Below are 13200 nucleotides of genomic sequence, written 5' to 3'. Positions count from 1 at the left end.
TTTGTGAAGAGTAGAACGGGTCTGTGATGACTGCACAATCTATAGTTCGTTCGTTTCTAAAAGATTTTTCCAGCGGGATGCTTCAACTCGCTCTAACAAACTATCCACTCCGTCCCCCCCCCCCCCCCCACCTCTTCGGTTTTATGTAAATCTTGCACAGCATTTAATAAATAAAAGCATTAGCGTCCCTTATTGACATTGTAACTGTGCAGCTAAATTTATTGCAACATTATGCTAAATCTTTTCTGAATATGATTCAAGCCGGTAAGTACTTTAGTATGAAGTAGGGAGCCCTCTGTACATTCAATCTGTCATCAAATACGTTATTTTTAATTGATGTTGAGCTGCTCTTCCGACCTATGTTAAAGTAAACAATTTTTTAAATGGAAGTTCCATGTACAACACGTTTCTGCAGGGAAGGAGTGGCACGACATGAGGACTACCCTGAGTCCAGCCTTCACCTCTATGAAGATGAAAAACATGTTCGTACTTATATCAGAGATTGGGCAGCAGATGGTCCGGCACCTAACGAAAGAAATGGCAGAGCTGAGAAGTGAGTGTCTACACGTTGTATTTAGTGTAATTGCATGTGTCATATTAAACTGTCGACTCTTCTGTTACTAGTGCAGCGTCGCTGACTAAGTCAGACAGCAACACTATCCTTAGTAGAAAATCAAGACTGTTATCCTGTTGCAATAATGTGCAGTGTTTATGTTATTGTCGTCACTTTATTGTTCTGCATTTGTTTTCTCAACGTAAAAAAAATTAAAGCTTACTTTGAACAAACAAGTTGATGTATAAGTTAGTCCACATCCACTGCAGGATACGGAGTCTCAGAAACTACAGAAGGAATTAATTCCAACAGCTCATTGTTCAGGCGGGCGGTGGACATATTTTTGTGTGTGGGGTTTGACATGGCAATGTATGGGGGCCCCTAATCCTCTGCTATATTCGCGGGAGAACGACGCAGGAACCTCCGCCCCGATCATGTACGTATGTTTATTCGCTTACAAAGTTCTGCAGGTGACATTCACCTTCAACAAGGCGCTGCACCACACCAACGATCCCACATCGTGTAAGGATTCTGAGGAACACTCCTCTCCTCGAGCATGAAGGTGCCTGTGTGGTTCATTTCTTGACCTCTACCACCCTCCCCCCCCCCCCCCCCCTGTGGACCCTAAAAATCCCTTCTTTCTTGGTGTACCTGTGGAGCGCAGAATTGCATTCATTTGCCTTATCACTCCAAGAGTTAAAAATTTGCCGTTTATCTAATGACCTGGTGATGTTTCCATGAACGAAGACCGTATGTGGCATAAAACGAGAGCTAATTTTCATGTAACGAGATTAAAAATTCCACTTTATGAAACTGATATCGCTGATCGCACTCCTATTGAAGACAATAAGTTTGCCATGGGCGCCAGTGTGATTAGAGAGCGCTAAATGAGTTACACATGGGTTAAAGGACGGAAGGAAGATTATTTTCGAAGAAATTTCACGTTTGCAATCGGTCGTAGTCAACTAAACTCCATAATATTTCAACTGGTCACCTGCCAATCACCGTCAAGCAAGCCATCTAAGGCGTCCTCCGTTCCGCAACATACAGGGGCAGCCACTAACTATTGCCACCTAGAATAACTCCGGAAGTATGACAGTAGCTGAAACGTTTGTGGGACAAATGTTGCATGGGACAACGGGGGGTCATAACATGGCGCCAGTTTTTTGTTGCTAGATGGGGTCGCGTCATAGATATGAAAGTTTTTTTTAGGGATGCTATAGTTTGGTACTTATTTTCTGATAGCGGTTATTGAGACATACCCAATGATGTGTAACAGTAAGGTCTCCGAAGGTCAACAAAGGTCAAAAAGTTGTCATGAACGTCCATTTACAGAAGGTCTTCGAAGTGATGACCATTGGTATCAATGCAGTGCTGCAATCTTCTTATCATGGATTGCATGGTATTCCCCATTACTTGGGCACTTATCGAAGCACATGCTCTGACAATTCTCTCTCGTATATCGTGCAAATAGTAAATATTCGCCAAATACGGCGTATCCATCTAACGTGCCATTATCATGTAAACACCATTCGACAGTTTCGCAATGCAACACTAGACTAGTATCGTCGAATCAAGCGAATGTGAACGACGTATTCCATCGAAGAACAAGTCTGTATGTTTCTCATTTACAGAGAATACCAAAGAAATTCAGTGAGAGCTAGAGACTTGTGCACTGAAAGATATCCTCAACGTACTCATCATGAACGTCGTACATTTAAATATGTGTATGATAAATTGAGAACAACTGGATCTTTAACGCATCGGAAACATATCCGGCGAAGGAAAGTTAGCAGAGGAAACGGAAATTGGTACTCTTCCCACTGTGTTCGAGACCCTTGTGTTAGTCCGAATGAGATTGCAGGGGAATCTGGCATTAGCCAGAGTAGTGTTGTTAGTGTTCCGCGTCGCCAAAAACATCATCCTCACCGTATCGTCTCCACCAAGAATTAACTGGTACGGACTGCATGCGTCGCACTGAATTCTGCCGATGGGCTCAAGTTCAGATTAAATTGATTTTAGTTACATTCACGAACCATGGAAATGTTATGTTATTGGGCAACTGAAAATCCATGTTGGCTGCGGCAAGTTGCACAGCAAAAACCGTGGTCAGTGAATGTATGATGTGAAATTCTGGCGGATGGAATTATAGGCCCCTATTTCATCGAAGGAAATCTTAATGGTAGGAAGTACACCACATTCTCGGAAGAAACATTAGGTCTGTTATTGGAAGAAATATCTTTAGGAACAAGGGACAGAATTTGGTATCAACACGATGGGTGTCCGGCACATTTTTCGCTGATAGCTAAAAATGAGATGCAGAGACAATTCCCAAATCGTTGGAGTGGACTCGGATGAGATGTGTCGTGGCCAGCTCGTTCACCAGACTTGACGCCTCTGGATTTTTTTCTTGTGGATACTCGTAAAAGACGTTTTTTTTATGAAGACGTTCCCACAACATCTGAAGATGGTGGGGTTTCGAGTTCCGCTGGATAGGTCAGGAATCCACTACACACAGCAGGCGGCTACACGGGTGGCAGGGGTTGTGTGGAGTGGACTGGGCGGTTTTTTAGGTTAGATGGCCTCGGGAAACAGCCTCAAAGGGTGCGGGGCAAAGTCAGGACCTGCGGGGACCAAGCAGCAATCGATATTGTAATTGTAAACTGTCGAAGCTGCGTTGGTAAAGTACCGGAACTTCAAGCGCTGATAGAAAGCACCGAAGCTGAAATCGTTATAGGTACGGAAAGCTGGCTGAAAGCAGAGATAAATTCTGCCGAAATTTTTACAAAGGCACAGACGGTGTTTAGAAATGATAGATTGCATGCAACCGGTGGTGGCGTGTTTGTCGCTGTTAGTAGTAGTTTATCCTGTAGTGAAGTAGAAGTGGATAGTTCCTGTGAATTATTATGGGTGGAGGTTATACTCAACAACCGAGCTAGGTTAATAATTGGTTCCTTTTACCAACCTCCCGACTCAGCAGCATTAGTGGCAGAACAACTGAGAGAAAATTTGGAATACATTTCACATACATTTCCTCAGCATGTTATAGTCTTAGGTGGAGATTTCAATTTACCAGATATAGACTGCGACACTCAGATGTTTAGGACAGGTGGTAGGGACAGAGCATCGAGTGACATTATACTGAGTGTACTATCCGAAAATTACCTCGAGCAATTAAACAGAGAACCGACTCCTGGAGACAACATCTTGGACCTACTGATAACAAACAGACCCGAACTTTTCGACTCTGTAAGCGCAGAACAGAGAATCAGTGATCATAATGCCGTTGCAGCATCCCTGAATATGGAAGTAAATAGAAATTTAAAAAAAAAGGGACGAAGGTTTATCTGTTTAGCAAGAGTAATAGGAGGCGGATTTCAGACTACCTAACAGATCAAAACGAAACTTCTGTTCCGACACTGACAATGTTGAGTGTATATGGAAAAAGTTCAAGGCAATCGTAAAATGGGTTTTAGACAGGTACGTGCCTCGTAAAACTGTGAGGGACGGGAAAAACCCACCGTGGTTAAACAACAAAGTTAGGAGACTACTGCGAAAGCAAAGAGAGCTTCACTGCAAATTTAAACGCAGCCAAAACCTCTAAGACAAACAAAAGCTAAACGATGTCAAAGGTAGCGTAAGGAGGGCTATGCGTGAAGCGTTCGGTGAATTCGAAAGTAAAATTCTATGTACCGACTTGACAGAAAATCCTAGGAAGTTCTGGTCTTACGTTAAATCAGTAAGTGGATCGAAACATAATATCCAGACACTCTGGGATGATAATGACATTGAAACAGAGGATGACACGCTTAAAGCTGAAACACTAAACACCTTTTTCCAAAGCTATTTCGCAGAGGAAGACAGCACTGCAGTTCCTTCTCTAAATCCTCGCACGAACGAAAAAATGGCTGACATCGAAATAAGTGTCCAAGGAATAGAAAAGCAACTGGAATCACTCAACAGAGGAAAGTCCACTGGACCTGACGGGATTCTACACAGAGTACGCGAAAGAACTTGCCCCCCTTGTAACAGCCTTGTGCCAGAAGTCTCTTAGAGGAACGGAAGGTTCCAAATGATTCGAAAAGAGCGCATGTAGTTCCAGTTTTCAAGAAGGGTCGTCGAGCAGATGCGCAAGACTATAGGCCTATATCACTGACATGGATCTGTTGTAGAATTTTAGAACATGGTTTTTGCTCACGTATCATGTCGTTTCTGGAAACCCAGAATCTACTCTGTAGGAATCAACATGGATTCCGGAAACAGTGATCGTGTGAGTCCCAACTCGCTTTGTCTGTTCATGAGACCCAGAAAATATTAGATACAGGCTCCCAGGTAGATGCTATTTTCCTTGACTTCGGAAGGCGTTCGACACAGTTGCGCACTGTCGCCAGATAAACAGAGTAAGAGCCTACGGAATATCAGACCAGCTGTGTGGCTGGATTGAAGAGTTTTTAGCAAACAGAACACAGCATGTTGTTATCAATGGAGAGACGTCTACAGACGTTAAAGTAACTTCTGACGTGCCACAGGGGAGTGTTATAGGACCATTGCTTTTCAGAATATATATAAATGACCTAGTAGATAGTGTCGGAAGTTCCATACGGCTTTTCGCGGATGATGCTGTAGTATACAGAGAAGTTGCAGCATTAGAAAATTGCAGAGAAATGCAGGAAGATCTGCAGCGGATAGGCACTTGGTGCAGGGAGTGGCAACTGACGCTTAATATAGACAAATGTAATGTGTTGCGAATACATAGAAAGAAAGATCCTTTATTGTATGACTATATGATAGCGGAACAAACACTAGTAGCAGTTACTTCTGTAAAATATCTGGGAGTGTGCGTACGGGACGATTTGGAGTGGAATGGTCGTATAAAATTAATTGTTGGTAAGGCAAGTGCCAGGTTGAGATTCATTGGGAGAGTCCTTAGAAAATGTAGTCCATCAACAAAGGAGGTGGCTTACAAAACACTCGTTCGACCTATACTTGAGTATTGCTCAGTGTGAGATCCGTACCAGGTCGGGTTAACAGAGGAGATAGAGAAGATCGAAAGAAGAGAGGCGCGTTTCGTCACAGGGTTATTTGGTAAGCGTGATAGTGTTACGGAGATGTTTAGCAAACTCAAGTGGCAGACTCTGCAAGAGAGGCGCTCTGCATCGCGGTGTACCTTGCTGTCCAGGTTTCGAGAGGGTGGGTTTCTGGATGAGGTATCGAATATATTGCTTCCCCCTACTTATACCTCCCGAGGAGATCACGAATGTAAAATTAGAGAGATTAGAGCGCGCACGGAGGCTTTCCGGCAGTCGATCTTCCCGCGAACAATACGCGACTGGAACATGAAAGGGACGTAATGACAATGGCACGTAAAGTGCCCTCCGCCCACACGCTTGGGTGGCTTGCGGAATATAAATGTAGATGTAGGTGTAGAAGATATGCGAGAGAAAATTGTCAGAGCATGTGCTTCGATAAGTGCCGATGTGATAAGGAATACCACTCAATCCGTGATAAGAAGTGATACCAATGGTCAGCACATCGAACACCTTCTGTAAATGGACGTTCATACCACCTTTGTGACCTTCGTTGACGTTCAAAGACCTTACTGATACACATCATTGGATTCGTCTCTATAGTCACTATCAGAAAATAAGTTCCAAGCTATAGCATTCCATTTAAAAAAACAAAGTTGACCTTCATATCCCTGAAGCGACCCCACCTAGCAACAAAACACCAATGTCATATTCTGGCCCCCATTGTCCCATGCAACTTTCGTCCCACAAACTTTTCAGCTCCTATCATACCTTCGGAGTTATTCTTGGTGGCAACAGTCAGTGACTCACCCCGTATTGCGTAGCATTAGGCGCACACAGACAGACCACGCCCCCACTGCCCCGTGGCAGCGCGCTGCCTCCTTCAACGGCGGAACTCGGCTGCACCGTCGTCTTCGATCTGACAAAGGCAGGCCACGACGTTGGGATTTACTTCAAACTTTGTACACCTTTAGGAGGCCATTAAAACAAAGTAATGTGCAATTAGTAAGGTGCACTACTCCGGCAATTCAGAGAAAATCTCAAGAGAAGTTTCACGCGTCTATTTTGTGCTTATTTCTCTGTGTGTAGAAGACGGACGTTAGAGTTCCTGTTGGTCAAGTAATTAGTGTTCGAGCGTCGTAAGATGAATGAATACGACGCCACGGCTGGACTCCCGCTCAAAAGCAATTACAAACAAATTTTTTTAATCACTGGTCATATTGTTTAAGTTTTATGACATTTGAGAAGTAATGTAACGAAAAAAATCACGTGTATTTGCATGCAGTATTTGCATCAACTTTCAATTTATGTTTCCCATGTCTGTATGTCAAATACCATCCAGCAACGTGTCATGTCGAGAGCACATCTCACGAGTAATTGTACGTTGCTCTTGTGGTCTGGCACATTGTGACTTACTGTATTACTGATTTTAATGACGTCATTCGTATCATCATTTATCGAGGTTTGACTTGGGCTTTCCAAGCCTGTACCGCGTCCTTGAAAATTTAATTACAAATAGTAAATAGTCTGATAACATACTAAATTCAAGTCTCCGCTGTGGCAAAAATTGTAATGCACATCTTCAGTTTCCATCGTTATCATCGATAAAGATGAGACTCAAATCTAATCGTAAAAACTAGAGATCGCCTACACTTGAGTTACAGGATTTCCCCATTACATCCAACGGTGGACTGCTATTACAATCCGAGAGGGCCTCGGCGATAGTGACGATCAAGGGGGAAATAAGCTGAACGTATGAAGTTTGTGTTAAAGAGGGACAGGGACTTGGGTAGTCGGTGCAACAATGCTACCTATTGTTGTGCGCTGGTGTAATCCTTAGCATTCCTATCTAAAAAGCAAAGAGACCTTGTTTCAAGATCTGGCCGTAGCATAAATTTTAATACATTTCTTCAGATTAAATGATTATCATAAGATGAATGAAATGAGCGTTTTGGCGTCATTGGCCGGGAGGCCCCTCGCGGGGCAGGTCCGGCCGCCATGGCGCAGGCCTTATTACATTCGGCGCCACATTGGGCGACCTGCACGCCGGATGGGGATGAAATGATGATGAACACAACACAACACCCAGTCCCTGAGCGGAGAAAATCTCCGACCCAGCCGGGAATCGAACCCGGGCCCGGAGGACGGCAATCCGTCACGCTGACCACTCAGCTACTGGGGCGGACTATCATAAGATATAAGTGTTAGTGAGATTCAAACCGTCGCCCCGCCCACGACCATCTCGCAAAGCGCGAACGCTAACCGCTCGACCACACTGACTTCCTACTTTCGGCTCTTTCACATAGATATATCAGTTACATAATAGAGGCTAAAAACTTTTCTTGCGATTTCCTCGGAGTCGGATTACAAAAGGTGTGCGAAGTTTGAAGTAAATCCTTAATGACAACGTTGTGGCCTCCCCCCTGTGAGAAAAACGAGGAGATTACAGGACTCCACGCATTATCCAGTATTAGCTGCTATCATGGTTTATTAGATTTTCCGCCTTGCCTATTTAAAATAATGGGTCACGAAAATATGTTGTTGTGGCCAGAATTAGTGTTTTATCATACGCCATTGAATTTCCGATGGAGATGAAATGTTCAGCAACAGCAGAGTCCTCGGTTGCAAAAGGCGAGTGCAACGTTGGTGCAACTCTCTTTCACCGTGCACACGGTCTGACCTCCACACGCCGTATGACACTGGCAACGTATTTTGTAAATTCTAACTTTCCACAACGACAAATTATCCTGGTGGCAACAGGGAGACAACCTTAAATGGTGGGGGGAAAACCGATTTACCCTAAAAATTACGGAGGATTCTTGCTATTTTACGCGAAATATTGCCAACAAAGGGAAAAATATTTCAGATTTTTCAGGTGCGCTCTCCTCTTTATCCACTTCCTGGTTCTTGGCTTTAATTGATAGTGCCCTGTTAATCTGCCGGGTAGAATATCCAACTCCCCTGAACAGTCTTTAGATGGGCGAGCACTTTCAATAAACTATGTGCATCTGAGACTGCTTGAGCTCTGTGTACAATGTTTTAAGAACGCTCATAGTTTGCGATGGATGATGACAACTCGATGATAAACTGAATGCCACAGAGAGCTATCATTCTTCTATTTAACGAAAAAGTCCAGGAAAGGTAAACAACCACCTTTCTCTAATGCCATAGCGAACAAGATGTTCTTATGAAAGGAGGTGATGTTAGAACTCCATTAATATATGGTCTCCATGAGGCCACACTATGAAAGTATCTCCTACATACACTATGTGATCAAACGTATCCGGACACCTGGCTGCAAAGAAGTTCGTGGCGCTCTCCATCAGTAAGGCTGGGGTTCAGTATCGTGTTGGCCCACTCTTAGCCTTGATGACAGCTTCCACTCACGCAGGCATACGTTCAATCAGGTGCTGGAAGTTTTCTAGGGGAATCACAGCCCAAACTTCACGGAGTGCTGCCCTGAGGAGAGGTATCGCTGTCGCTCGGTGAGGCCTGGCACGAAGTCGGCGTTCCAAAACATCCCAAAGGTGTTCTACAGGATTCAGGTCAGGACTCTGTGCAGGTCAGTCCATTACACGAATGTTATTGTCGTGTAACCACTACGCCACAGGCCGTGCATTATGAAGAGGTGCTCGATCGTGTTGAAAGATGCAATCGCCATCCCCGAACTGCTCTTCAATAGTGGGAGGCAAGAAGGTGCTTACGGCATCAATGTAGGCCTGTGCTGTGATAGTGGCGGGCGCGCAAAACAACAAGAGGTACAAGACCCCTCCATGAAAAACACGGCTACACCATAACACCAACGCCTCCGAATTTTACCATTGGCACTACACACGCTGGCAGATGACGTTCACCGGGCATTCGCTATACCCACACCCTGCCATCTGATCACCCAATTGTGTGCCGTGAATCGTTCAATCGTCCAACGTTTACGCTCCTTACACCAAGCGAGGCGTCGTTTGGCATTTACCGGCGTGATATGTGGCTTACTAGCAGCCGCTCGACCATGAAATCCAAGTTTTCTCACCTCCCGGCTAACTGTCATAGTACTTGCAGTTCAACCTGGTGCAATTGGAATTCCTGTGTGATGGTCTGGATAGATGTCTGCCTATTACACATTACGATCCCCTTCAACTGTCGGTGGTGTCTGTCAGTCAAGAGACGAGATAGGCCTATACGGTTTTGTGATGTACGTGTCCCTTCACGTTCCACTTCACTATCATATCGGAAACAGTGGACCTAGGGATGTGTAGGAGTGAGGAAATCACGCGTACAGACGTATGACGCAAATGGCACCCAATCACCTGACCACGTTCGAAGTCCGTGAGTTTCGCGGAGCGCCCCATTCTGCTCTCTCGCGATGTCTAGTGACTACTTTGGTTGCTGATATGGAGTACCTGGGAGTAAGTGGCAGTACAATGCACCTAATATGAGAAACGTTTGTTTTTGTGGGTATCCGGATACTTTTGATCACGTAGTGTACCTACAAAATAAAGTTGGTTTAAGATCTGCTGATTCAAGCTCTCTCTCCTCAATGATCTCCACACAAATGTTGGACGCCAGGGAAGACACAGGGCCACCCATGGCGTCGCCGTCAGTCTGATCAAAATATTCGTGGTTGGACGTACAGCAAAAGTTGAGGGAAACAAAACAAAAGCGAGGAAAATCATACAAGAACAAATTTGGACGTTCTCCTGAAACTTATTACCAATTAGTAGAAAGAATTTGCGAGAGGGACCTTTCTAAAAAGTGATATAATACCGAAGTTAATTAAACGGTGCGAACTATTTAGACAGATGATCCGCATTGTGTTGGCAAAACAGGCCGAGTTTCGTATAAAATGTAAGCATTTACCGACCAGTGTCCTCAGCACGGACATTCGTTATTGTGGAAGACTGGAGTTTACAAAATACGTTGCCAGTGTGGTACGGTTTACAGAGGTCAGACCGCACGCACTGTGGAAGAATGTTGCATTTAACACAGATTCGATGGAGTATGATAAAAAAATAATTTTTGGCCACGGCAACGTCTGTTTGGGATCCCATTACTGAAAATACGCATAGTGGAAAATCTGATGAACGGCGGCAGCGGCTACCAGCTGGCTAATGGGTGGAATCCCCTCACCTCCACAATTTGCTCAAACTGAAGACGACAGAGAAGACGCGGCGAGCGGCCACTCAAGGACAGCCGACTGCGAGTTCTGCGGCTCCACGAGCGAGGGCGCTGCGGCCCGTCTGTCAACGTGATTCAGACGCATGCGCCGAATACTCACAGTCTGTCGTATATTGCGGAATGAAGGAGACGTTTTCGTCGGTCTTCGATGGTTCACGTGTGGATTACTATCTGGTGCCAAGTTCAAATATCGTGGAGTGTAGGTGACGATGACCGCCTGGAGGCCAGAAATTTCTCCAAACGCTCCCTTCACAGAGAAAATTTTAAAATTCAGGAAGCTCGTAGCTTTACGTCAAGTAAACGATGAGGTCATTACAGACGGAGCACTTGTTCTGGTACGACAAGGTTGGATGAAGAAATTGGCATCGGCTTAAAAAAAAAAAAAAAATCCTGGTTTCCGTCTTCATCGATTTAGGGAAAGCACGGAAACGCTAAATCTGAATGGCCAACACAGGTATTTGAACCCCACTTCTCCCGAATGCGAGACCAGTTTGCTAACCACGCGCTACCTTGCCCAGTAGGTGGGAACGAAGTCTGCCATAACCTCGATGAATGAAGCATCCCGGCAGTCCCCTCAAACGATCTGTGGGAACCGCCAGAAATCTTGCTCATGATTATCAGACTCCTATTTGGTCTTCCCTCCTCTAAAATACGAGTACATTGTCTTAACCACCTTGTTTGGTGCACTCTCCAGAGCCTGAAGTGAAATGTTGAGGCTTTCATGTCAATACTGTCTCAGCTAGCAAACTCTGGCATTGCAGTATTGAAATTGGTGATTCTGAAACTGTGCCATTTGAAACATCCCCTTAGAAAAATTAATGAATTACTGTGCTGAGAAACCTCTTACATTATTTGATTTTCACACAGCTGAGCAGAACTGAATGTACTCAGACATTTCACTCTTTGCCTATTCTGATCAACACTAAACTGACACACAATATTTTTAGCACAACGCAATCTGACTTTCAATAATCCCTACAAAAGAATGGCCCTGACTAACATTAACCTATACCTTTCACAAATCACTTACCTCACAAAAATCTTCGTTACTCGTACTACTGCAATACAGCGAGCGCCACTACTGCCAGCTAAGTAGAAGATTCAAACTACTGAAGGCACTAACTACAGATAGGCATAGTTAGCAAATGAAAGATTTTGATAGAGAACAAACAATGTATTTACCTTATTAGTGTTCAAAAGTCATAATATATACCGGGTGTTACAAAAAGGTACGGCCAAACTTTCAGGAAACATTCCTCACACACAAATAAAGAAAAGATGTTATGTGGACATGTGTCCAGAAACGCTTAATTTCTATGTTAGAGCTCATTTTAGTTTCGCCAGTATGTACTGTACTTCCTCGATTCACCGCCAGTTGGCCCAATTGAAGGAAGGTAATGTTGACTTCGGTGCTTGTGTTGACACGCAACTCATTGCTCTACAGTACTAGCATCAAGCACATCAGTACGTAGCATCAACAGGTTAGTGTTCTTCACGAACGTGGTTTTGCAGTCAGTGCAATATTTACAAATCCGAAGTTGGCAGATGCCCATTTGATGTATGGATTAGCACGGGGCAATAGCTGTGACCTGGTACTTTTGTACCGAGACAGATTTCCAGAACGAAGGTGTCCCGACAGGAAGACGTTCGAAGCAATTGATCAGCATCTTAGGGAGCACGGAACATTCCAGCCTATGACTCGCGACGGGGAAGACCTAGAACGACGAGGACACCTGCAATGGACGAGGCAATTCTTCATGCAGTTGACGATAACCCTAATGTCAGCATCAGAGAAGTTGCTGCTGTACTACGTAACGTTGACCACGTCACTGTATGGAGAGTGCTACAGGAGAACCAGTTGTTTCCGTACCATGTACAGCGTATGGAGGCACTATCAGCAGCTGATCGGCCTCCATGGGTACACTTCTGCGAATGGTTCATCCAACAATGTGCCAATCCTCATTTCAGTGCAAATGTTCTCTTTACAGATGAGGCTTCATTCCAACGTGATCAAATTGTAAATTTTCACAATCAACATGTGTGCGCTGACGAGAATCCGCACGCAATTGTGCAATCACGTCATCAACACAGATTTCCTGTGAACGTTTGGGCAGGCATTGTTGGTGATGTCTTGATTGGGCCCCATGTTCTTCCACCTACGCTCAATGGAGCACGTTATCATGATTTCATATGGGATACTCTACCTGTGCTGCTAGAACATGTGCCTTTACAAGTACGACGCAACATGTGGTTCATGCACAATGGAGCTCCTGCATATTTCAGTCCAAGTGTTCATACCCTTCTCAACAACAGAGTCGGTGACCAATGGATTGGTAGAGGCGGACCAATTCCATGGCATCCACGCTCTCCTGACCTCAACCCTCTTGACTTTCATTTATGGGGGCATTTGAAAGCTCTTTTCTACGCAACCCCGCTACCAAATGTAGA

At 44.5% G+C, this 13200-nt stretch overlaps 1 protein-coding gene across 1 annotated transcript in view; it reads left to right on the top strand.

Annotated features, from left to right (window-relative positions):
- Nucleotides 1–13200, top strand: part of LOC126188104 (cytochrome P450 9e2-like) — a 75419-nt gene that overhangs the window by 34142 nt on the left and 28077 nt on the right. Inside the window, exon 3 of the mRNA XM_049929570.1 lies at nucleotides 416–553. Coding sequence (XP_049785527.1) covers nucleotides 416–553 — 138 coding nt within the window. The remainder of the gene's footprint in view (nucleotides 1–415; nucleotides 554–13200) is intronic.

Source organism: Schistocerca cancellata, chromosome 5, assembly GCF_023864275.1.
Source record: "Schistocerca cancellata isolate TAMUIC-IGC-003103 chromosome 5, iqSchCanc2.1, whole genome shotgun sequence".
NCBI classification, from domain to species: Eukaryota; Metazoa; Arthropoda; class Insecta; order Orthoptera; family Acrididae; genus Schistocerca; species Schistocerca cancellata.
The sequence above is the reverse complement of the archived record's forward strand: the minus strand, read 5'-3'. Positions and strand labels throughout refer to the sequence as shown.